Source organism: Asparagus officinalis, chromosome 7, assembly GCF_001876935.1.
Source record: "Asparagus officinalis chromosome 7, Aspof.V1, whole genome shotgun sequence".
Taxonomy (NCBI): domain Eukaryota; kingdom Viridiplantae; phylum Streptophyta; class Magnoliopsida; order Asparagales; family Asparagaceae; genus Asparagus; species Asparagus officinalis.
The window spans coordinates 17,300,152-17,326,020 of NC_033800.1; the positions used below are offsets into that span (position 1 = coordinate 17,300,152).

At 36.5% G+C, this 25,869-nt stretch overlaps 3 protein-coding genes across 3 annotated transcripts in view; 2 read left to right on the forward strand and 1 right to left on the reverse strand.

The window, feature by feature from the left end:
• LOC109846768 (mitochondrial import inner membrane translocase subunit TIM22-4-like) lies at positions 10,480-13,850 on the forward strand. The gene is made up of 4 exons (XM_020416014.1): positions 10,480-10,780; positions 12,007-12,197; positions 12,287-12,359; positions 13,605-13,850. Exons 1-4 carry the CDS (start codon positions 10,630-10,632, stop codon positions 13,688-13,690), a joined length of 501 nt encoding a protein of 166 aa, XP_020271603.1. The 5' UTR covers positions 10,480-10,629; the 3' UTR covers positions 13,691-13,850.
• Positions 13,772-15,823, reverse strand: LOC109846769. Its single transcript, XM_020416015.1, has 2 exons — positions 15,435-15,823; positions 13,772-14,049 (listed from the first exon to the last, which is right to left on the reverse strand). Exons 1-2 carry the CDS (start codon positions 15,739-15,741, stop codon positions 13,991-13,993), a joined length of 366 nt encoding a protein of 121 aa, XP_020271604.1. The 5' UTR covers positions 15,742-15,823; the 3' UTR covers positions 13,772-13,990.
• LOC109846767 (gamma-interferon-inducible lysosomal thiol reductase-like) overlaps positions 14,358-25,869 on the forward strand; it is a 33,163-nt gene continuing 21,651 nt past the window's right edge. The window contains exon 1 of the mRNA XM_020416012.1: positions 14,358-14,384. The gene's annotated coding sequence lies outside the window, so the exon portion shown is untranslated. The remainder of the gene's footprint in view (positions 14,385-25,869) is intronic.

Sequence of the window (25,869 nt, forward strand, 5' to 3'; positions counted from 1 at the left end):
GATCACGGCCCTCCGACGAATATCTGGGACGAGGTTCTGTGGCTTGGTACTACTGCGGCCGCACCTAGTAGGTGGCTCGTTACCTACGAAAAAATGAAATTCAGGCGAAATATAAATCAATCAATATCGATAATACAAATTAAATATTAACTATAAACTAATAAAAAATCTAATACACACCTTTCAATTCGAAGCATCTAAACGCCTTGCTTGTTCATGAACCTTCTCGCTGTGCGATAAGATCGCAAATCAATGATAAGCATCCCAATCCTACCTTCACCTTGGCCGGGTGCGTCGTGCGGCTCGCTGATCCAGGAATAGAATCCGGCAGGTAGTGCGCAGGCTTCTACAGCCTGGCGCTATATGCTCATATCGGCGCTCCTCTCCAATACATCTTGGCAAGACCTGAGGAGGCGACGCGGCATCTCTGATGGGCTGGGCAGGATCAACGAGTGTCTCCGCCATCAGGTGAGCATCTCTCGTCTGTGTCCTGGTAACGGCCCGTCATGTTGTATAGCCAGCGATGCGGCCTGCGTTAGGAATGTGAAAATAATAATGTTAGCGCTTCGTATTAATAGTTATAGAAAATGGTACAGATAATAATAATAAATAAAAATACGCTGACGTAGTAGCCATGTGCGTCGGCCTGACCAGAATGTCTACCTAAAACTCTCTCAAGCCGTCTCTCTTAACGTAATCCTTTTGTCATCTATAACTTTGAAAACATAATGAGGACCCAACAAAACTATAATACATGACAAAAAATGAACACTGATGAACCAGTTCAAACAGATAATATAAATGCAATACTATAATACATAACACAAACCGCAATACATGAATATACAGTCAAACAAATAATATAAAGGCAATACTATAATACATGACACAAACTGATACATGATAAACCAGTCAACAGATAATATAAAGGCAATACTATAATACATGACACAAACTGATACATTGTCGTTATGATGATGTTGAGGCTCTACCTCCTGGACCCTGTGTGCGGGTTTAGCTGCGACCCATGTGTGCGTGCCAGAAAAAGGACTGCTCTATATTTTATCACTCTACCGTGGACTCGTATTTTTGATTTTATGCCTCTGGCTCACATATAATCGCAGGTACGATCAGGGCACGCCCAGTGCAATTTCATCCACCAAAGTTATTTGTGGTCAATGAAAACTCCAGGCAACTGTTTTCGGCTCGGCCAAGATAACATCTTCATGATCTCTCGTCCCAGACACGGCTTCATGAATGTAGGATCTAGGCGATTCTTAAGGACAACCCATGCGTCATTTTTTATTATATCTTTGCACATAAAAGCACTGTTTTGAGGAAGGCCAGCTAACATGTCACTTTTCAGTCTGATATATTTCGCTTGTTAAGCATTATACGAGTGTTAACCGGTAGTCATCCTTCGCTTTTTTTCAGGGCTCACTCCAACGAACCTTAAACATCACAGATCTGACTTCATTATTAATTACCCATAAAAATGCTCCACCAATGTCTTACTACCTGACGCGTAGCAATAGATTTCACCTTGTACGGATTTAAGAATCTTTTGAACTAGCGTATGACAGCTTGCAGAAGAAGAGCAGAACAACACCGCATTTTGCCGTTTGTCGTCTCTCTTCGAAACCGATGGATGTTTAAAACCTAAAGCCGTTGATACAGCGTAGCCTCCATAACGCTTAACCACTGTTAGAAAAGGACTCTGGCCATATAAACATATTTTCTCAGGGGGGGCCAGGTTACCCGATTCGTAATACGTCGTCAACCTAAAGAAAAAAAAATAAATAGTTTTACAATATCTCTTCAAGGCACATATTTGATATACGGAATCAGAAATGTGAAATAAATCTTAACTTCACCCTTCACATGCATGGGAATTTCTAGAGTGTGGCTGTCCATTAACTCTTTTAGTTTTTGTGTTCTGTCATTTTAAGAATAGGTCTGGAACATATCGGATGTGAAGACCTCTAGAATAAAATCATTTACAACAGTTAAATAGACGATAGTTATTGTGATTGTGATATGATTGATTCAAACGAGTTAAATAATACGTCGCGTATATGTTAAATGTATGTATCATTGCCTCAAGGAATATATGTGTGGGCTTGATCTAGCTTCCACTTCTGGGAATCTAGTGTCCTCCCCACATCATTACTAGAATGGTTCCGTTCAATTATTCGTTGGGGACGGTTGAGCCTTGTCTCCACACCCGCAAGTAATGAGAGATGAAATTCAAACTTCAATTACTTATATAGTTTCGGCTATCGATCCTTCAGGACGTGTCACGATTATGCCATCAAATGTTCATGAAACCCAAATACCTACAAGCATATAGTTTCCATCATTTGTGACAAAATAACTGATATACGTAATTTAACAGAATATTAATTGAGCATTGATAATAATAAAATACCTCTCCAACAGGGTACTCACAGCGATATTAACTGGTCGCTTGCCGCATGGCGGGCTTCATATGCTAAATGTATTGTGAGATGCACCATGACCGTAAAGAACTGAGGGTTGGAAAATAGAATTTCAATTAACTAGTGTAATTGGCTACACGTACGCGCTCTACATTCTTCAACTCCGCTGAATCCAATGCACCTTGGAGCACAACGCTTGCAAAGAAACCGCATATTCTATATACCCACGCATCGCGAGTTCCTTCTCAGCCATTTCGCAACGGCAACGCGAGAAGCTTGATGCAATACGTAAGCCGTGTATATGTATTTACGTGTGTTCAAGTGTAACTTTTTATTCGGTCAAAATTCGGCAGGCACCTACCCGCTGTACTTAATCGGATACGGATCCTCTCCTATATGAGGGGGTTCCTCTAATATCTCCCTAATGAGAATCTTGGCCCTTTGATTTATCAATCAAAGGCCAGATCCCTCATGCCCACAAAAGTAGGGCGGGAAAATAGATAAGCCGTAGATATTGGCCTTTGATTGATAAATCAAAGGCCAAGTCTTCTTATTAGCTAGATTAGTAAGAGCGATTCATCAAGTACATCAAGTACACAAGTTACGTTAATAGTTATTCGGTAAATCGTCAAATCTTGTAGCTTTGGCTAGAATAGCCAATAATCAGTTATTTCTGAGATGATTTTCTTCATCATCATTCGAAGGGGAGAAAAAATTAAACTAGCTAATTTATATACAGCAGCCTTGGCAAAAAAAAAAAGAGGCAACGTAGGCAAATAAGGCTAGCTCACATCAACGGGACATTCATTTGTATTCCTTTTTAGTCAACATCATATCTCTTCACAGAGAAGTGTGAGCCCACACTTCACTTCTATTGCGTGCATGCTTGCATTACCTGCCATGTGTTGTTTACGCCGAATTTAGCTCTCTAATTCAAATTAGTTAAACCTAATTAAGCCTTTAAAACAACCTGTGTTCATCGTCATATACGTAACGATGCGCAATAACAGGTTCTCTTCTCCGATATCTCATAATTTTTCTTCAGAATATTCATTTTAAATTTATAAAAAGCTTAATTATTATTCAATAAAAAGCTCTTTTAAGGGGAAAAAAAAAACTTCAAAATGTCAACGTGGGCTTGGGGGACCTAACCCAAACCCAATCCGTAAGTGGTCAGCCACCACCAAAATTACTAAGGCTGAGTTCATTATTAATAACCCAACAAATGGAGCCAACAGGGATTTCTGTCATCTCAATAATATATGATATATAAATCATAAAATACATGCCAATTAATTATTGTATTGTTTCCATGACTTGTTTGAGCTAAAAGTTCCCGATTTTAAGCCGGCACGTCTGAGGGTGAAGTGAGGCTGAGAGAACCAATACATGCAAGTGTGAATTTTTAGTCATGCATGGCATTTGTGGGACGGCCAATGGCCCGGCTACCCTCCTTATCATTGCCATTATATATATAATAAATTGCAAATTTAAAGCTAGCCTTTACGAATCTTAAACCCTCTATGGGGGGAAAAAAATTAAACTCTAATATATATACAGCAGCCTTGGCCAAAAAAATGACATAACAGATCAGACGCCTAAAACTTACCGCCGAAAGCTTCCACCATCAAATTTAACTAAAAATTGAAGTGGAGGATGGTGAGTCTTACCTAGAATTGCTGATGAAGAACAAAAGCTTTGGCAAGAGAACGCCCGGCTAGATGTCCGAGCCCAAAATCAAACACGGCCGCCGAACCTAGGCTCTTGGATTCGGTTGAAACTGAGGAAGGGGAAAACCTTCTTCTCGTATGAGATGAAGAACGGCGGCGTCATAGAACGGCGTAGCGGCAGGCTGAGGGGAAAGGGAGAAGAGGGGGTTCGCGACAGCGGGAGGGGGGGGTGTTGACGGGCGGGGGGAAAGAGAAGAGGGGGCGGGGTGGGATCGTGAACAGCGCGGGAGGTTCGGGACAGCGGGGGGATGGGGCGGGCGGGGACGGACAGCGGGGGGGGGTTCGGACAGCGGGGAGGGGCGGCGCGTGGGGGATCGGACAGAGGGGGGAAATGGAAGGGGCGGGAGAAAATGAGAAGGGGGGGGGGGGAACTCTAAATTCAAGGCGCGGTGCCCAAAAAATTTGGGCCCCGCCGCGCGCCCAAAAAAATTTTGTCGAATTAATTTTAGCGACGGAATTTCCGTCGCTAAAAAATATTAGGCGACGGAATTTCCGTCGCCTAAAAATAATCTAGCGACGAAAAAAAATTTTGTCTGCTAAAAAATTTTAGCCGCGAAAAAATTCGCGTCGCTAAAATCGATAATCCGTCGCTAATAACTTTATTAGCGACGGATAAATAGCGACGGCTAAATTCGCGTCGCTAATATAATCAACCTATAGCGACGGAAAATTCCGTCGCTATTTTTCCGTAGGTAAAAGCACGTTTTCTACTAGTGCACGTGGAGGTTGTTAAGGTGCTATGTAACTATACTATACATGTTACACATAAGCCTAGAGTTTTTTAGTATATATGCGCTTGTTGCACATTGCAGTGCACATTTTGGTTGGAACTTGATGTGATTGCGCATGTTGCACATAACTTCAGAAGGTGATGAAATTGTGCATGATGCACATAACTATGTTTATCTTTAAGGAAGTCTACCTATTATATGCAATGTGTCTTGGATGTTTTTTTTTTTTGTTGGATTGTATGTGCTATTGCATAAATCTGAGTTTGTATCGAGAGTGGGTACTTTATGCAAGTGAATTGTATGATTTTATGTGCGTATTATGTACACTGCAGTGGATTGTATGGATTTTATGTGATTCGTATGTAAACTGCATGTTTGTCCTATTTACAATTGCATCATGCCAAAATTTTTAATGATTGGAGATTGCATTTGCACGAACAACATGCCAAAATTTTAAAGAGTGGAGGTTGTATTTGCAAATATACCACGCCAAAATTTTTACATTTTAAACTTTAATATCTAATAATAATTAAAATTTAACATTAAATAAATAAAATTGCACAAAGTTCAAATTTCAACAACTATTATTTATATTGATATCTAAGTCACAAGTTACATTCTTCAATTTCCAAAATCAAAAGTTTCATTCTTCAATTAGTATCTAAATCACAAATTACATCCATTTTCTATATTAAAAAAACCCCAATTTATATCATTCTAAAGAACACCAAAATTCCAAACACAAATGAGAAAAGTTTCAACAACAACATCATATGGTCCATTTTTTCTTTTAACAAGCTCACGTCCTTGTCAATCTTCATCATTAGGTTCTTGCTATCATCCACCCATGCAAAAGAAAAAACAATCTTGATTTGATGCTTTCTTGTATAATGGACAGGCCTGGCCCTGTGATAAGTCTACCAAGCCCGGGGTTGGGGCAACCCAGGGCCGGGGGGCAACCAATCGTTTCAGTTATGGTTGCCTCGATGGAGAGAAGTTTTTCCAAGTTGAAATTGATGAAAAGTTATCTTCACACTACCATATCACAGGAACAATTGAATGGATTGACAATGATATCAATTAAAAATGAATACTTGGAGAAATTTGAGTATGATGACTTAATTGAAGAATTCGCTTCAAAAAATTCAAGGAGAAGTAATTTTTTTGAATTAAATTGTAGCACAAATGTAATCTTTTCTTATATGAATATTGATTTTGCAAGAGAATATTATCAGTTTGAGCCCAATATAAAACGCTAAATGGTATTATTTGTATTCATTTTTATCGTTATTGTTCGTGCTAAATTTTTAATATAAGGGGCAACCAAAATTGGATTGGGTTAGGGTAACCCAAACCTCGGGGCCGACCCTGATAATGGACAACCATAGAACTGCAACCTTTTGTTCTCTCCTTATTAACAAGTTCAAATTCTACGTTATAAACCACAATAACACTTCATGTTATCCCTCACACTTGCAGCTTCATTATCTTCACTAGCATAAGAAGATGAGCCGTACCATAAACACATTTCTTTTTAGGAATTCTATTAGAGGAAATGAAGAAGAATAAGCTATAATAAAAATTTTAGGAGATTATATAAGCTTTGGGTTGGAACTTAACCGTTCGAAGTATTATTTGTGTGTTTGGGGATTTTACCGTTGAAGAAGGTGAAATTGGGCTGCGGATTGTGGGTATAAACCCACTAAGACCGTTAATTTTTAATTCGAAAGGGGATAATAGGAATTTAACATGATTTCGTTGGATTTAACAAAGTTTAACTCTAATTATTAAGCAGAGAGAGGTTTTGAAAATGAAAATGATGATTTGGGAAGGTTTTGACAATTACTGAGTTTGGAGAGAGAGTTTGGCAATTAACAAAGCTTACATGCAATTACCCCTATCATATATTTCTTTTACGTTTGTTTCTTCCAATAACTCGCGAATAATATAGCAAACATATCTACTGCTTAATTATTATAATAAAAAATCAAACATATGAAAAAACTTGGCATCGCCTGCACCAGAAAATTGAACTGGTTATAACAACCTTCGCATGACAAAAAACACAGTAAGATGCTTAAATATGATGGAAACTAGTGGGGGAGCAGTCATACAATATGCATGACCTTAATGTACAATGTTGCTCGTTTGGATTTGATTAGGATAAAATTTTGTTTTAGACCCTTTTAGGAATTTATTTTCAAAAATCAACCCTTTTTCAGATTTATTTGCAAATTTTGATCTAGTTTTAGCCAGATGGCTGAAATTGTGTTGAAATTTACAAATAAAGTTGAAAAACTTCATGGGATTTAAAATCTTATGAAGTTATGTCCTTAATTAATTAGCACTAACCAAAAAGCTTAGCTCAGGTAGTAAACTGCTACTAAACTTCACGGGATTTTAAATCCCGTGAGGTTTATATTAAGCAAATTTCATAAAATAAGTAGTTATGTGTAATGAGTTTAGTGCTTATAACATTAAACTTGTTACACATTTCATAAAATAAGTAGTTTATATTAAACAAATGTCATAATATAAGTAGCTACATATTGATCTATTCAATGCAACACTAATATCGAAAGAGAAAGAGTGCATAAGCAAGTACATCAAACTGTTAAATTGTGAGATTTCCTTTTATAGATAGAAGACCAACATCAATTGGGGATTAAATGGAGACAAATGTACACATTTCTTTCACTCAAATTATGAAAGCTAAAAGACATCATAACAGAGTGCTATCCTTATATTATGAGAGTGGTTCTAGGATCACTGACATGCTAGGTATTATCAATGAATTCATTGATTATTATGAGAATCTTTTGGGTACTGCGGTCTCTACTACAAATCCTGACCCAGATGTGATTTCAAATGGCCATATACTCTCTCCTAACCAAAGTAGCACTCTAATTCTTCTCGTCACAAGAGAGGAGATCAAACAAGCTATCTTCTCAATGTCAGATGAACAAGCTCCTGGACCAGATGGCTACAATGCATCTTTCTTTAAAGTTGCTTGGAATGTCATTTGTGAAGATCTCTACCTAGCTATAGAGGAATTCTTTTGCTCTGGAAAGCTACTTGGTACGTTCAATTCTGCATCTATTACTTTGGTACCAAAAATTCTCAATCCTAAATTAGCTTCAGATTTTCAACCAATATCATGTTGCAATTGTGTTTATAAAATAATTACAAAAATTATTGCAACCAGAATTCAAAAGGTTATAGGATACTTGATCAGTGATGCACATAGTGCTTTTGTCAAGGGTAGGCTTATCTCAAATAACATCTTATTAGCACATGAGCTCATCAAACATTATGGTAGGATACATATATCCCCAAGAGCTATTCTTAATATTGATTTGAGGAAAGCTTTTGACACCATAAACTAAAATTTTCTTAGATTCATGTTAGTAGGATTGGATTTTCCTAGCAAAATGATTATGTGGATTATGGAGTGTATTACCACCCTAAATATTACTTATCACTTAATAGATCTCTACATGGATATTTTCAAGGAGCTAGGGGCCAAAGGCAAGGAGATCCCCTTTCCCCTTACCTATTTGTGATTGGAATGAAGTATTTGTCAAGGAAGCTAAGCACACTCAAGAATGACAAAATATACAAATTTCACCCAAAATGTTCCAGCATGAAAAATGTCACACTTGTCTATGATGATGACTTGCTTCTGTTGGTAGAGCTAACATGAATTCAATAGCAAAATTATATAACTGCCTTCATGAGTTCAGTTAAGTATCAGGTTTGGAAGCTAATCCTAATAAATGTTCTATATACATGAGTGGTATTGATGATGACTTAAATAATTAGATTTGCACATATCTAAACTTTTCAGAGGGTGTTTTGCTAGTACGTTATTTGGGAATGCCATTAATCTCAAAGAGATTATCATGCTTAGATTGTACCCCACTGATCAACAAAAATATTGATCAATTCCAGAACTGGCAAAAGAAGAAAAATCTGTCATATACTGGGAGATTGCAACTGATCATATCAGATATACTTGGTGTTCAGATTTTCTAGACTAGTAACTATATATTGCCAATCAAAGTTCTAGAGAAAATTGATAGCCTGTGCTCTAATTTTCTTTGGGGTCATAAAATTCCTCTTGTTTCCTGGGCTACTATCTTTCAAGATAAAAAGCAAGAGGGTTTGGGGATATTTTCAGCTAAAATCTGAAACTATGCAGCTGCCATCAAACTCCTATCGATGATACACCTCAAAAAAGATCTACTTTGGATTAAATGGATTCATGCTAACTATCTGCGGGATTCAAGTATTTGGCAAGTTCAAGCAAAAGTGAATGACTCTTGGATGTGGAAACAACTACTCAGAGTCAGGGATGTTGTGATAGAAAAACTTGGTAGTGTTGACAACCTACAAACTATCATCACTAAATGCTATACTAATGGCAAAATCCAGATATCCTCTGTTTACAGTGTGTTGCTCCAATCAACAAACCAAGCTGCCTAGTCTAACACTATCCTAAACACTCATTTATTTTATGATTAGTAATTCATTCAAGACTTCTAACCCAAGACAGATTATGTAGCATGAGAATACTAGACACAAATCAATATGTCTTGTGTTCTAACCATCAATTGGAAACACATAAACACCTATTTTTTGAATGTCAGTATTCTGCTAATGTGTGGAACAAAGTGATGAGTTGGCTGGAATATGCTTGGAGGTCATGCAGCTGAGACCAAATATTAAACTAGTATAGCTTCAAGTTGAAAGGGATTGGATTTATGAAGAAATTGAAAAGAATGACCATATTAGTTACAGTTTATTTGCTATGGCAGGAAAGAAACTTGAGAACCTTCCAACACAAAGAACGAGTGCCTGATCTTTTGCTTCGTGCAGTGAAGGTCTCCATTTACTCCAAAATCTTGATGCAAAAATTCCTTTTCATATGCAAGAGAGACTAGAGAATTTGTAATGTGCGGCTTCTCTGTTAGTTGATTACCAGACTTTGCTCTAGTATTCTTGATGTACATAAACTCACGTTTGGAAAATGAATAAAATTAATTTCATTTACCAAAAAAACATTAGCTTATAAGATTTGGATGGGAAGCACATGGTTCGAATCCTAGCCTAGTAAAACTTTTTAAATGTTCAAGGAAAAAAATATGTTGGGATGAGATTCGAACTTAAGACCACTTGAATGATTCAAGTTTAGCTTTCTTTGAGCTAACTACTTAGCCAACTATGGGAACCATGTTACATTGAACTCCCGGGATTTAAAATTCCATTGAGTTAGGCTAATTCCACACTTCACGGGATTTAGAATCCCGTGAAGATTAATTAAGGACTAAACTACACAGGATTCTAAATCCCGTGAATTTTTTCAACTTTATTCGTAAATTTCGACCCAGTGGCTGAAACTAGGTCGAAATTTGCAAATAAATCTGAAAGGGGTAGATTTTTAGAAATAAATTCCTAAAAGGGTCTAAAACGAAAATTTGTCCATTTGATTATCATGCCCATTTAAATTCGGGTCGGGTCCAGTCCGAGCGAAAATTTTCAATCGGCTCCATACAACCCGGATCCGCTCCCCAAACCCCAAAAGTTACTGTCCAAAATCTCTGCTGCTTGCAGCCCAAAACCCTAGAAACTTTTTCCGTCAATTTATTACTCTTTTTCATTCAATTTGATCATCTCTGTCTTCATAAACTTAATTAGCGCATGATCTCTTTGTTTTGAGCTTAATCGTCAATGGCCGCCTCGGATTCGGAGCCTAAAGCGGTCTCTAATGAAGAAGAGAAGCCGACGGTAGAGCCAATAAGAATGCCGACGATGGAAGAGATCCGAGGTCAAGATATTTGGAATAATTGTGCCGTTAGAAGCGTCGTCAGTGGAGTCATGGGTAATTTTTATTTTCTCATAATTTTCCATTATAAATTTTTTATTTTTTTTATTTTGCGGAGAGATGAAAACAAATGAGAAGGCTTTTATGTAGGGAACCTGATTATTGGCAGTATATGTTGCTTGTTTGATGGTGGGCAAGTAAATTTAGGAACTTGAATTTTGCAGTTTTTCATGATTTGTTCATAAAGCTTTCTTTCAAGTCATTTCTTCCATGTTGATCCAATATTGCATCCATCCTACTTGGTCCTTTATATAGAAGAGGAGTCTCTGGCAGTCACAATCATTTTCCAATAACCATTTCCTATGTTTTTGTTACATTTTATAGCGGGATATATTAGCAAATAGCATTATTTTGCATTAGTAGCTATTGCAAGATAGTTCCTTCCTATGAGAAAGGGGTCTGATATAGTTCATTTCTTATAAAGATTGTGATTTTGTGATGCCAAATATGTCAAAATGAACTCTTTCATATAATTGCAAAGTGTATTTCAAAGTCGAAAAGCTTGCTCTTTGTCTTGAAGATGTTGTGAGATTTTCTTCTCATGAATTTATTTTGTTATTAGGCCACATGCAGCAAATGTGTCAATTAGTGAATTTTTCTGCCAAAATCAACTAATCAGTCCCAAAACACAAGTTACTATTATATTCAGCTTCCCTTCAGTTTATTGATTTTTTCATTGATAAATTCAAACTCAAATGTGAAAGCCTGTATTTTTCTTATAATCATACTTTTTTTTGGAAAGTTAAAGTAATGCTACACTATGTATTTTTCTTATAATCATACTTTTTTTTGGAAAGTTAAAGTAATGCTACACTATAGTAATACAAATGGGATAACCAAACATGTTCATTTCCATAGCTTGTATGCCAATAGTAATATAGGAGATTGGCGGTGGGTTTAGTCTATTGGAGATTGGCGGTGGGTTTAGTAGGAAAAAGTAAAAACTTGTAATCAAATTTACATGACAAAAAGTATAAGCCAAACGTACATCCCTCCACATTTACCTAACATCTCTAATTTAAAATTAGATGACTCTTTCCTGCACTTACTCAATGAGTTAATGCTAGCTAGTTTATCATCTAATAAATCTCTGATTCCTCTTGAAGTCTTGCAGTTCAAATTCAAATACTTGAGCGCACTTTCTTATTTAACCTTTTTCCCCCTCCTTATTTCTCACTCTCTCTTCAATATATACTAATTGCACTTTGATGTCAATTTTCTAGGAGGCGGGCTCGGTCTATTTATGGGCTTATTTCTCGGGGCTCTTGATAATCCTTTGATGCGAGAGGAAATGACCGCAAGGCAACAATTTATTTATACAGCAAAGCAGATGGGAAGTAGAAGCTGGAGTTCTGCGAAGGCATTTGCAATCATGGGCCTTACTTTCTCGGCTGCTGAATGCATTGTGGAGAAGGTAATCAAGCTTCAAGAAAGAACAAATCTTGCTGAAGTCTTTGAGTAGATAGACTTTGTTTCCATTTTACGGGTATCTGTTTACTTCAGGCACGTGCAAAACATGATATGACAAATACAGTTGTCGCTGGTTGTGTCACGGGAGGGGCTATGTCTGCAAGAGGTAAATTTTCTTTTGTATGCAATCTTCTGGTTTTCATTGTTAATAGCATTGCCTGTATGGACTGCTATAAATTTACATCCCCGTATCATTCACCTGTATCACAAAGCAACCAGACCTTACTCCATGTCTTTGTGGTTCATTTCCATGTGCTATGCATCATTTTCTAAATGCAATTACGATTTTAGGAAGCTCTATAACACAAGTTATAAATTCATCCCCTCAAGGTATACAGGAGTTGCTTACTGTAATGTCTATATACTAAGCCAACTCTTAGCCTGAGTACTTGATATCGCATGTTGATATCATTACTGTATTCTATCTGATAAATTGGCATTGCTATAGTTAAACTGCTTACAAGGCATCTGCTTGAAGAATCATTAATGGTCTTCAACGTTTGTGAATGAAAATCCACTATGGGACTCTTGAGCAGTCTCATACGCTAGCAAATTTGCTACTGCTTTTCACACAAAGGATGACTTCTTATGTATATTAGGCTGCGTTTGGCAGTCCTTGTCCCATTTAGGAAAAGTTATGGTCGGTAAAATCTAGACTATTATTTGCCCCTTTTTCCTTCGGCCTAAAAATAACCTTTAAACTGGTTAAAAACTAGAGCTCCCTTCCCATTGTTTTTTCCTAATTTGGTTTAGGATATAACTGCGCCAGTTAAATGACCCAAATGGCAGTATTTTGACAATGCTTCATGACTCGCATACGTTTCAACTCAGGATAGATGCTTATCCACTAAGGGCTTAGGTTGTGCTCTCATTACCTACTTATGTTCCTTCAACACATAATCTCCATGAGAGAAACTTCTTTGATATGCCTATGATTGCTCAAGGCATACCCGATGAGCTAGTTAGCTCGGTTTCCTTTCATTTGGGTTTTGTGAGTGGTTTCATCAACAAGTGTCTTCATCTGAAGTCGAAGACACTGCACTTAAAGCAACATCCTTAAGATAAATTTACCAACACTCGAATTTATACAATACTAGACATAATTTCTAAGCAGACGCCACTCACAAGAATGCCTATGAACAGGTTTTTAAGTGTAGTACACAGAAGGACTTCAATCTGGTTCTTATCTCTTTAGTATTCTGCAACTATGTGATCTAGTAAAACAGAATAACTTGTAAAAGTACAATACTGTATGTAGCCAATTGCTTAGTTTTCTAAATAAATCAGTGAATTTGTTATGTATAGAATGCTACATTATCACAAATCATTTACATAGTTCTTGCATTACCAGGTGGCCCCAAGGCTACTTGCATCGGGTGCGCTGGCTTCGCGACATTCTCCGTCCTTATTGAGAAGTTCTTAGATCGACATACATAACAAATCAATGTTCTTCGTCTCACATTGATTCCTCTACAATCAATAATGTTTTGTAATTCTCCCTATCATTAAGACAATCGATTTAATTAGCAACAAATTTTGTATTCAATAATATGTAACACTGTTGTATTCTTTACTGTTGAGAACAGATACTTGAACAGCGCAATATTTCTCTTTCTGGTATTATTCAATAACTGAAAAAACACAACACACTTTGCAACGCTATATGAGCAGAATCCAACAAAATAAACAAGAAGAAGTTGACAGAAAATCTTTGCATCGCTGAAGATTTAAGCCTTCTCAGTCCTGAACAATGTGAATCAGCAGCGATGCCTCTTCAGAATCCGGGGTCGGAGCAGCTACAATTATCAACAAGAAATAAATTTATGTGTCATTATTCAACAAAGTCAAAACGTATATATTATATGACATTTCGTATGGAGATTATGACAAAAAAAAAGGGAAAAATACTTCCAGCCCCCAAAAGCCAAGTGAACGTGCTTCCCACCCCTAAGACTTGGTCAATGTGTGTTTTACCCCTAAAAATAAAGATTTTGTTCTCTGAGCCCCCAAAACACAAAACCCAAGACATTAAAACATGTGAAGACCATAATACCCTTCTCTCTCTCTTTCTTTTTTTATTAAAATATGATGAGGATTATTTTATTATTTCTCTCTCTCTCTCTCTCTCTCTCTCTCTCTCTCTCTCTTTATCATGATGTACCAAGAGGATCTTTAGATAGGTAACCCTAACAATTAAACCCGTAACCTTAACAATTAAACCCGTAACCTTAACAATTAAACCCGTAATCTTAACAACAAATCTGTAACCTACACAACAAATCCACAACCTTAACAACAAACCCTTAATCTTAACAACCAACCCGTAACCTTAACAATCAACCCGTAACTTTAACAACCTCCCAATACAAACAACCAAAATAATAAAAAACGAAAATAATAAAATAATCCTCATCAATTATTTCAACTATCCTCTTGGTACATCATGATAAAGAGAGAGAGAAAAAATAATAATAAAATAATCATCATCATATTTTAATAAAAAAAGAAAGAGAGAGAGAGAGATGATTCATAACCTTAACAACAAACACTTAACCTTAACAACCAACCCGTAACCTTAACAATCAACCCGTAACTTTAACAACCTCCCAATACAAACAACCAAAATAATAAAAAAACAAAAATAATAAAATAATCCTCATAAATCATTTCAACTATCCTCTTGGTACATCATGATAAAGAGAGAGAGAAAACAAAAATAATAAAATAATCCCCATCATATTTTAATAAAAAAAGAAAGAGAGAGAGAGAGGATTCATAACCTTAACAACAAACCCTTAACCTTAACAACCAACCCGTAACCTTAACAATCAACCCGTAACTTTAACAACCTCCCAATACAAACAACCAAAATAATAAAAAACGAAAATAATAAAATAATCCTCATCAATCATTTCAACTATCCTCTTGGTACATCATGATAAAGAGAGAGAGAAAATAAAAATAATAAAATAATCCCCCATCATATTTTAATAAAAAAGAAAGAGAGAGAGAAGGGTATTATGGTCTTCACATGTTTTAATGTCTTGGGTTTTGTGTTTTGGGGGCTCAGAGAACAGATTCTTTATTTTTAGGGGTAAAACACCCATTGACCAAGTCCTGGGGGTGGGAAGCATGTTCATTTGGCTTTTGGGGGCTGGAAGCATTTTTCCCAAAAAAAAACCTGGAGTTGATACCGGAACAGAAACTGAAGGCAAGTTAGTTATCAATTGATCGACGACCCCACCGCGATTATTTTCTTCTTTGTTCTCCCCCTGTTTTGCTTCTTCAGTTACATTTGTGTTATCTCCATTGGATTCGAAACTTGGCAAGTGAGAAATGAGCTGGTTGATGAGCCCACCGCCATTGGACTCTGCAACAACCTCCTCCTCCTTAACTTCGACTTGAGCTTGGATTTCTTCATCATTTGATGAAGAGTTGGGTTTTGTCATGGAGATCATGCTCTGAGTTCTCTCCAAGCAATCATCCATTATTCTAAATTTTTGTTGGGCTAAAAAAATAAATTTCCTTTTTCTTTTTGGGAAGGGTTGAAGTGGGCAAGTAGAACTATGAGGATTTCGCTAGCTATAGCAAAAAGCAAGGTAAGTAGACAGATGTCTTTGTGTTGGATGAAGAAATATATAGAGTTTGTTCTGAGGGTGTACACGTATTTTTGTGATTTTGTCTCGTGGTCTTTGCTTTGGAGATTGGAGCCAACCAAGCTACAAGCACGTGAAGACTCCGGAATGGGTCGTATTCATAGCACGACGCAGGTCTTCGCATATCTGACATAAATAAATAACAGTAAAGAATTGCTTTTCAAATCGCGGCTCTTTTTGAATGTAAATGTTGTGCATCTTTCGTTTGTTTTTATTTTTTGTTGAAATACAGAATTTGTTTAAAAAACAAGAGAAAAATGCCTCACGGACCCGAAAATAGGACAGATAGAGGGGGACATGTGAGTTGTCCTCCTATGATTGCATAATGAGCTGGTCATGGCTAGCTCATTATGAAATTAAGATGGGACACCTCATCTGTCCCCCTTATCTGTCCCATTTTTCGGGTCCCTGTAGAAGCACCCAAAACAAAATAATTATTAAAGGTGCAATATGAAGATTATGTGATAAAAATAGAATCATCAATAAATATAGTTAAATATTATTTTTTTAATTAAAAGTGGTATTCATTTTTGTCACTTTAATGTGCTCCACCATTTTTCTAGAAGTTAAAATTATATTAAATATTATGTGGCAACTTCCTTGTATTTTACTTTCATAACTACTTGCATATAAGCAAACACCTAAAGGATCAAAACCATCACTTTATCACTTTTATATTTTACTTGTATGCAAACAAACACCCCCTAAATAATAAATAAATTATTGTGAGAATTAAACTTTGTATTTCCTTTTGGCATGAAGGTGATACAAATCCTAAATCCAGTAGGATGCATAATATAATTTTTTAAGTAAAGGATGTGTAGTAATTAAAAATAGTTAATACCTCAGAGAGTATAACTAAGTTGGTAAATTGCATGTGAGTAGTACTCAAAGGTCTCAAGTTTGACTCTTCTGGGGAGCACCCACACACACAGGAAATTAATTTTCATAAAACCATGGTTCAAATGATCGTGAGGAAGTTCCCTTGCCAAACGAAATAAATAAAATAAATAAATAAATAAATGGAGTCCTTTACCTTTGAAAAAGAATTGTAACTTAGATGGACACATGAAAATTTTCTCTAATGTTTTTTTGGCAACGAGAGAAACTTAGAAGACTCCTCTATCAGAGGGAGAAACCATCAAGGGAATTCAACCCATTAAGTAAAAACTCGAGAATTGAGGCACATCTCAAATCCTTCCCAATTCCAAGAAAGCTAGTAGAGAATTCGAACCTGTGACCGTTGAGTAGTGAACAAAGTGAACAAAACTATTTAACCATCTTGATAGACACCGATGGATTTCTCAGATGTTGATATTACTGAATTGGTAAAAGGTGGGTTTGATCTCAATCCTTGAGCACAGCACTCTCCTCTTTGTCATTAGACTATGGAATTTTAAAGAATATTTTCTTTCTCATGATAGATAATGTCTCCGTCACATGACCCGGCTCGTCTTATATTTGTTTAGTAGAGGATTTGAGCCTATGACTGTGAAGCAATCCAAATGTTCTCGGTAGATTTCTATGTACATATGTATTTTGTACGGACTATGCATATACTTGGACTCGATGTGGGATACACATATCGAGAGAATGCGTACCGCTTCCATATATGTGATATCTGAATTAGAGTATGAAAGTTGTTACCTCTTTTGTACTTCACCATTTGATTAATAAATATCTACTCCGTTGACACTTGACACCCTAGCTAGGCGAAAAATCAAACTAATTACATTTTATCAATCTTTTCTCTATGTTTTAGTTTTTCTGTATTTTAGATATTTGTCATGACAATCCTGTTGTGCGCGACAACTAAACGGGCGTGCTTTGAGAACCAAATCAAACAAACGTCGAGATAAAGGCCAAACAAATCAAAACAACGGCACAAATCCAAACACAATAGTTTTACGTGGTTCGGCAATTGCCTACGTCCACGGGGCAAGAAGGGGATGGGGTTTTCAATAATAGAGAAAGAGTACAAACTGAGATTACAAATCACTCGAAGGAACAAACTAATCTCACCAACAAGCTCTTAATCTCTCCAAACAAAACCTTAAACAAATAGCTCAGAAAATACCTCTTTTCTGTGCTCCAAATATCCCCAATTTTTCTTCTCCACCAAATTCTCTCTTCCAATTGTTCCATATATATAGAAATCCTAAAATCATAAACATACTAGGAATTCTAAACCAAAACCAAATCAAATTAGGAATCCTAATAACCTATTACCAAAATAGATTAGGAATCCTAATAACCTCATGTTACCAAAATAGACTAGGAATCCTAATAACCTCATGTTACCAAAATAGATTAAGAATTCTCTATCCAACAATTCTCCACCTCGGCGAAGTTTTCCCAAAACTGAGCCGACACCGACCAAACCAAATGCCTCACTTGTTGCGTCCAGTACGCCATGGCAACAGACTCATGACAACGGACTCCATCCACACAAGTCGAGACCCAAACGGGAGTGCGAACACTCACCCAAATGTCGATATCTATTCACCAAATCGGCTGCATCAAAACTGACTGCCTACGTATCCTCCTGCCCAAGGAATCAACAAGCCTTCACGTAGTTCACCCAAATGGCCTCCAAAGGCCTCAATCCACTAGAAGAGTTCACAACCCTTCTCCAATATCACGATTAAGTCTGCGGCTGATAGCACCTCCAATGGCTCCAAACTGAACTAATCCAAACATCTCCACCTGAGATGAACCAATGGCCATATCCAGACTACATCCATCAGCTGTACTCGAATCAATCAACCTATCATCTACATCCAAATCAACACGATTCCCAACCTGTGTCACATCAGCTGGAATCCCAAATAATGCAGTATGATCTGGAGTTTCCACCCAACGTGGAGTAGCATCACTCTCCACCCGTTGCGATGTCCCAAAGATCTGATCACCACTCTCCACCTGTTGAGAGTCAAACGTGACATGCCTGCTCAGAACAAAGTCAGAAGCCAATACCTGATAATCAAACACGCCTCTGAATCCCAAATGTGCTATCGGATCAAATCTCACATCCACGATGTGACCAAATGCTGGGTAGCCAAACATCCGACGCAACCCAAAATCTGAAGCAGCTCCACCAGATCCCATATCTATACATGCAGCAGTCGGCAACCTATACATGAGACGGCCCAAACATGTCGTAGCCTGCACACCAATGCCAATGCTCGACATCAAACGCCGATCCTCCTCTGTTTGTTAAACATCATCAAAACAAGAAGGCCAACATCCCCAACTGCGGAAACCACATACCAATTACCTCCCAATAATGCTCCCTTGGAAGGCTCCCGAATGCCTGAATGAACACCCCTCAGAAAACCCCTCGAATGATGGATAGAAGTGTCAAACTCCACCTCGGTCTTCTCGCTCATACCAATGGGTTCACAGGACTTCAAACTGCAGGTCAAAGCACTCCTCAAAATCTATGCACGACATTTCTAATCAAATAACCCAGTATCAAACAATGCCACAGTCTAGCCAAATCTGATAAAGTCGTCATCTCCCTATCAATCGTCGTGCTTCCGAGCAAATAATACAAATTGCTCCTTCTGACGCCCTTCATAACAATCATGGACCCCAATGTGACCTTCAAACGTGCATCCTCCAAGGTCACTTTATAGTCAGATGCCACCAAAGCTCCTAGTGAAATGATGTTATTCGACAACTGCGGAACGAACCTCACTCCTTCCAACTCCTGAATCACTCCGTCATACATCCGAATACGAACGGTACCAATACCATCAATAGAGCATGCATGTCCATTACCCATGAGCACAACATCATCTCTTTCCAACTTCTGAAAGCTAGAGAACCAATCCCTCGTAGGGCATACGTGGTATGAAGCACCCGAATCCAACATCCACTCTGTAGAGTTGGCAACACAAACTTACGGCAGTGCAGACAATGAATAACCCGAAGAATCCGAATCTGAATTGTTGCCACTAGTCTTGACAACATTCACCTCTGAAGCTTGTACAGCTTTCCCCTTATTCTTCTCGGTTCGATCTAACTTTGGGCATTCAACTTTCCAATGTCCATCCTCTTTACAAAAGGCACACTGATTCCTACGAATCCCACGATGTGCACCTCTAGACTGCGACCTCCTGCTTCAGTTTGAACCATGGCCATGAACTACTAATGCATCTCCCGATGCCTTCTCGGAGGACTCATCAACACTCTTCCTCAACTCATAATTCACCAACGCTGAGGTCACCTCCTTGTAACTAACAGTAGTTCTTCCATTAATCATAGTTAGGACAAACGTACCATAATCATCATCGGGCAACGAACACAAAAGTAGTATCGCCTTGTCTTCATCCTCAACCATGATATCCACATTAGACATGTCTGAAAGTAGCTTTGTGAAGTTGTTAACATGCTCCCTAATGGAAACTCCCCTCTTCATATTGAACTGATAAAACCTCTTCTTCAAGTGAAGCCGATTCTCAATGCTCTTAGTAAGATACTTTTCATCGAGTGTTTCCCACATCTTTTTCGCTGAAGTCTCGTTCATCACATCATAAATAAGATCTGGCGTCAAGCATGACCGAATAACTCCACACGCCCTACTATTCATCTTCTTCCAAACCTTAGCTTCCATCTCGGCAGGTTTCTCTTGTAACTCAAGAGTCTCCTCCAAATTCTGAACGTCCAACGCATCCATCACCTGGCACCTCCACAAACCGAAATTGATCTTACCATCAAACTTCGGAACATCGATCTTCATGTTATTGATGCTCAAACTATGTATCGTCTTCGTAAGAGACGATCCCGATGTGCTTGCTTCACCCATGTTGTCGATCTAACTCTTCAAATAGGAATCCTTCAGTGAATCCTTCAAACAAGCCTCAAGTTGAACCCGAAGCTCTGATACCAATTGTTGTGCGCGACGCGGAAGCGGTCGAATCACATAATCCAAACAAGAGAGATCACAACCAAATAAACAAGCACAATCACCAATTAACACAAGAGATTTACGTGGTTCAGCAATTGCTTACGTCCACGGGGTAAGAAGGGGATGGGGTTTTCACTAATAGAGAAAGAGTACAAACTGATATTACAAATCACTCGAAGGAACAAACTAATCTCACCAACAAGCTCTTAATCTCTCCAAACAAAACCCTAAACAAATAGCTCAGAAAATACCTCTTTTCTGTGCTCCAAATATCCCTAATTTTTCTTCTCAACCAAATTCTCTCTTCCAATTGTTCCATATATATAGAAATCCTAAAATTATAAACATACTAGGAATTCTAAACTAAAACCAAATCAAATTAGGAATCCTAATAACCTATTACCAAAATAGATTAGGAATCCTAATAACCTCATGTTACCAAAAATAGACTAGGAATCCTAATAACCTCATGTTACCAAAATAGATTAGGAATTCCCTATCCAACAAATCCTCTACCCAACAATCCAACAAATTTGAACCTGATTGGAACATGGGAGCCAAGTAATTGAGGTGTGGGTGCGGTTTGTAGCCTGGAAATCACAAACTTAGGTTTCGTTTGGATACCATGGTGTTTTGTTTGTTTCCATGAAGTTTTTACCAAAAAATAAAACACCATGTATTTGGAAACCATGATATTTTTTCAGCTAAATCCTCCTAAAACCAAGAACACAACACTTATTTCAAAACACCTTTTAGGTATTTTAAGATTGATGTTTTGCTTTTGAGTTTGAGAAGGTGTTAATATAATATCTAACATAATATATTAAATGTAATTAATATAGAGTTATTATCAATATGTTTATTATATTATACTATACCATAATATATTATATTTAATTTAATATATTAGTAATATTTATTAAATAATATAAAAATATATATAATAAATAAAATATCTTATATAATAATATAATAATATATTAAATACCAATATTTAATATATTAATAATGTATTATATAATAAATAAATAAATAAATAATAAAGGCTAACAAAAGTATTATAATAATTAATAATATAATAATGATATATATAACTATACATAGATAATTCGATAATTATTAGTGTTAAGCTTGGGTTTGAGATAAATAAATTGTAGTAAATTGAATAATAGTAACATGTAGTTATGGGATAATAGGTTAATCATATTTTAATAATACTAAACAATTATAATAAGTAGAAAAAAACATTTGGTATACGTAAATGTAATATAATATATAAAATGTAATATATCATGTAATAAATAATATCAAATTATTATAAAGTAAAATAATTTTTATAGTAATATAATTTATTGCTAACAAAATGTTAATGTTAAAAATTAATATATTCATAAGTATAATATATATATTAATATATATTACAAAAAAGACCATTATAAACCTTATATATTTAACTATAATACTTATAAATATTAAAATATTTATAATTATTAGTTATTAATTACATACTAGTTGTAAACATAATTATAACATTAATAATAGATATTAATTATATGAATAATAGTATACTATTATATTATAATAATAATAATAATATATTATATTAATAATAAAATAACATTATTATAAAAATATTAATATAATATACAACAATAACAAATTGATATACCAAAATAATTAAATATATAATTATTTGAAAATAATATGTAATAATTATAATATAATATAACTCATTAAAGTACAATATAATATTATAATACATTATACAATATTATATTACATTACATTTAATACTTATAATACTATAATAATATAAACTAAATATTATAACATTTTATTTATAATATATTTTATTATAATTAATATATAATATATTAATAATATGTTTAATACTAATGTTATAATGAGTCAAACTAGTGTTGACCAAAATACTTAACATGGTGTTTTAAAAATATTTTAAGGGAAAAACACAACACCATAGTGTTTTTTTATAAAAACATAATAAGAAAAACACCATGGTATCCAAAAGAAGCCTTAATTTAAATTTTTTCACATCATATCTCAAACATTAACCGTTTTTTGAACATAATTAAATCATGCATGCCATCATTTGATAAATGAGAGTGAATCTCATGATTTTCTTGCCTATCCTTCTTAAAAAAGCTTTTAAATACATCTACTTCTAACTCTGTGCATAATTGGTTTCATCATCATTGTACCTCAGCCCTTAAGGTTAAATATTGCATCACCATGGCATCTCTTATTCTCTCTTTTACCAAAAAGAATTTACATTAACTTATAGCCTAATTATAACTTGGTCATTTTTTATATTTTATGATTTGAAAAGTTTCATGTTAATATTTTGTAGAATTAGGAGATGGGCAGGCCTCCATGCTGCGATAAATCCAACGTGAAGAAGGGACTTTGGACTGAGGAAGAAGATTTGAAGCTAATAGCTTAACCAACACTCATGGAATAGGAAATTGGACATCTGTTCCAAAGAAAGCAGGTTCTTTTTATGTAGCTAATTGGTTGATTTTCTTCAAAATAATATTTACCTTATTGATTTTTTTCTTATTTATTGGTAATGTCAGTATGCAATTTTAGGGTTTAAGAGATGTGGGAAGAGCTGTAGGCTGAGATGGACTAATTATCTGCGCCCTAATTTGAAGCATGAGAGCTTCACTCAACAAGAAGAGGAGATGATTATATCATGATGTTAACTACTGTAGTCCTCATTTTAGTCAATTAGGAACAATATTTTGTTTGAATAGTTTTAACCTAGAATGAATTTCTAGTGTAGTGCTGCTAACACAAATATCTTTACACTATGTCCAGATATTAAAGCTGGGCTGAAATAGTAAAAAGGAGGAGGAGGAAAATATCTATAACTATATATGACAACCCCAGTTTGAAATTGGGCTGAAATAGTAAAAAGGAGGAGGAGGAAAATATCTATAACTATATATGACAACCCCAGTTTGAAATTGATTTTAAACATAATTTTATCCGAGGAGGAAAATATCTATAACTATATATGACAACCCCAGTTTGAAATTGATTTTAAACATAATTTTATCCAGAAGTGAGATGGACAGGCAACAAAAACCTGTACTTTTAAAATGGAGAATGTAAATTAACTCAACAATAAGATATTTATACATTTGAAAATTTCATGTTTGAAATCTTCTATGTTGAGTTAATCTATGCTTATCATCTGGGGTCCACATAAACTGAAAACATTTGGTTTTGGAATAGAATTCTAGTTTCAAATGACAGAAAGATAGATCTTTTATAATCTCAAAATGATGAGTAGTGCTATTAGTTTTTTGCTTACTATATATTATTTCAGAAGTTTACCAAAAGACCAGTTTGTTTTGTTGAATTTACATCAAGACACTATAACAAATTGCACTTTTCTCAATGCTTATTCCCGACGCATGTTTAAATACGTCACTAAAAATTATGTTTTTCCTGACGATTTTAGTTAGCGTCGACAAAACATATATTTTTCCCCACATTTTTAATTAGCGTCGCTAAAAGTGTATATTATTAGCGACGTTTTAACTTAGCGTCGGTAAAAGTGTATGGATTTTCCGATGTTTTTCATTTTCGTCGGTAAAAGTATAAGTATATTTAGCAACGTTTTAGGGCTGACACCGCTAATAGTGTGCATATATCGCGACGTGTAGATAAACGTCGCTAAAAGTCTATTTTTAAGAACGCTGTTACTCATATGGGTCGCCAAAACCTTTGGAGGGATATTTCCCTTGCTTATTTTCACGAAAAAAAGGAAAAAAAACAAAACCCCCCCTCTGTCGTTCTTTCTCTCTAGTCAGAAATCCCAAAATCCCCAAATCCCCCCAAATCCCCCGTCGGAGTTCAGAAATCTCCCATCAAGAGATGCATCGCCCTCCTCCACCTCTCGACCTCCATCCCCCGCACGAAGCAGATCCACACCCGCTCCATCGCTTCCACTCTTCTATCCCGTCTACTCCTTCCTGCCTACGTCCAAGCACCCTCAATCTTCTCGCTTCACTCATTCCACCTCCCCCCCTGCCGACCCACCCCTGTCCTCCCCTACTCTGCCCGCATCTTCGCCCAGCTGACCCGCGCCTCTCCAAAATCATCTTCACCGTCAAACACCCTCCTCCGGGCCCACTCCCTCTCCTCCTGACCCCGCCCCCTCGCCCTCCCTCTTCTCTCGCCGCTTCTGCTCCCTCACCGACACCCACACCTACCCTTTCGTGCTCAAGTCCGCGTCCAGGCTCAACCGCCTCACCGACGGCAGAGCCGTACACTCCCTCGCCGTTCGCGACGGAATGTCGGCTTCCTACGTCTTCATCTAGAACTCCCTCGTTCGCTTCTACTCCGCCTGTGGGGTCTCCGAGGATGCGTACAGGGTGTTTGATGAAATGCCCGCGAGAAACGTCGTCACTTGAAACTCCGTCATCAATGAGTTTTCCCTGAACAGCCGGCCGAACGAGGCGCTCACGCTTTTGGGATTTTGGGATTTCTGACGAGAGAGAAAGCCCTCAAACGATCAAGAGCAGCGTAGGTAATGTTAGATTATCTACCCGTTATTCAATTATTGAAAATTTAAAGTATTATCAATAAGTATTATATTTTACCATGTCAAGGCAAGTAAATGAGTCGTCCATACCTGAGCCACTGTTTGGTGCCACTGTTTTAGTTTGTTGCCGGTGTATTTGATTCATTTGTTGCCTAGATGACTAAAGAGAGAATCCTTGTTATTTCATTTCGAAACAAAGAGCCCATTTCATTTACTCAAGTCAGAATGATAAGGACTCTTTAAGTACCCTCAAGCTACTTCTCTGCTTATTGACTATCAACTGATTTATTAGCCCCTCCCTCAGCTGGTTAATTTCATTCACAGAAGGAACGTGGAGGAAGATACTGCAAGGAACTTGTGTGGCATAATTCTGAATGCTCGATCTTTTTTTCTTCTTCTTATTTTGGCTGATGAGAACCCACTTAGCTATTTACTTCATAATAGAACAATATGCCATTTTACCTCGTACCAGAAC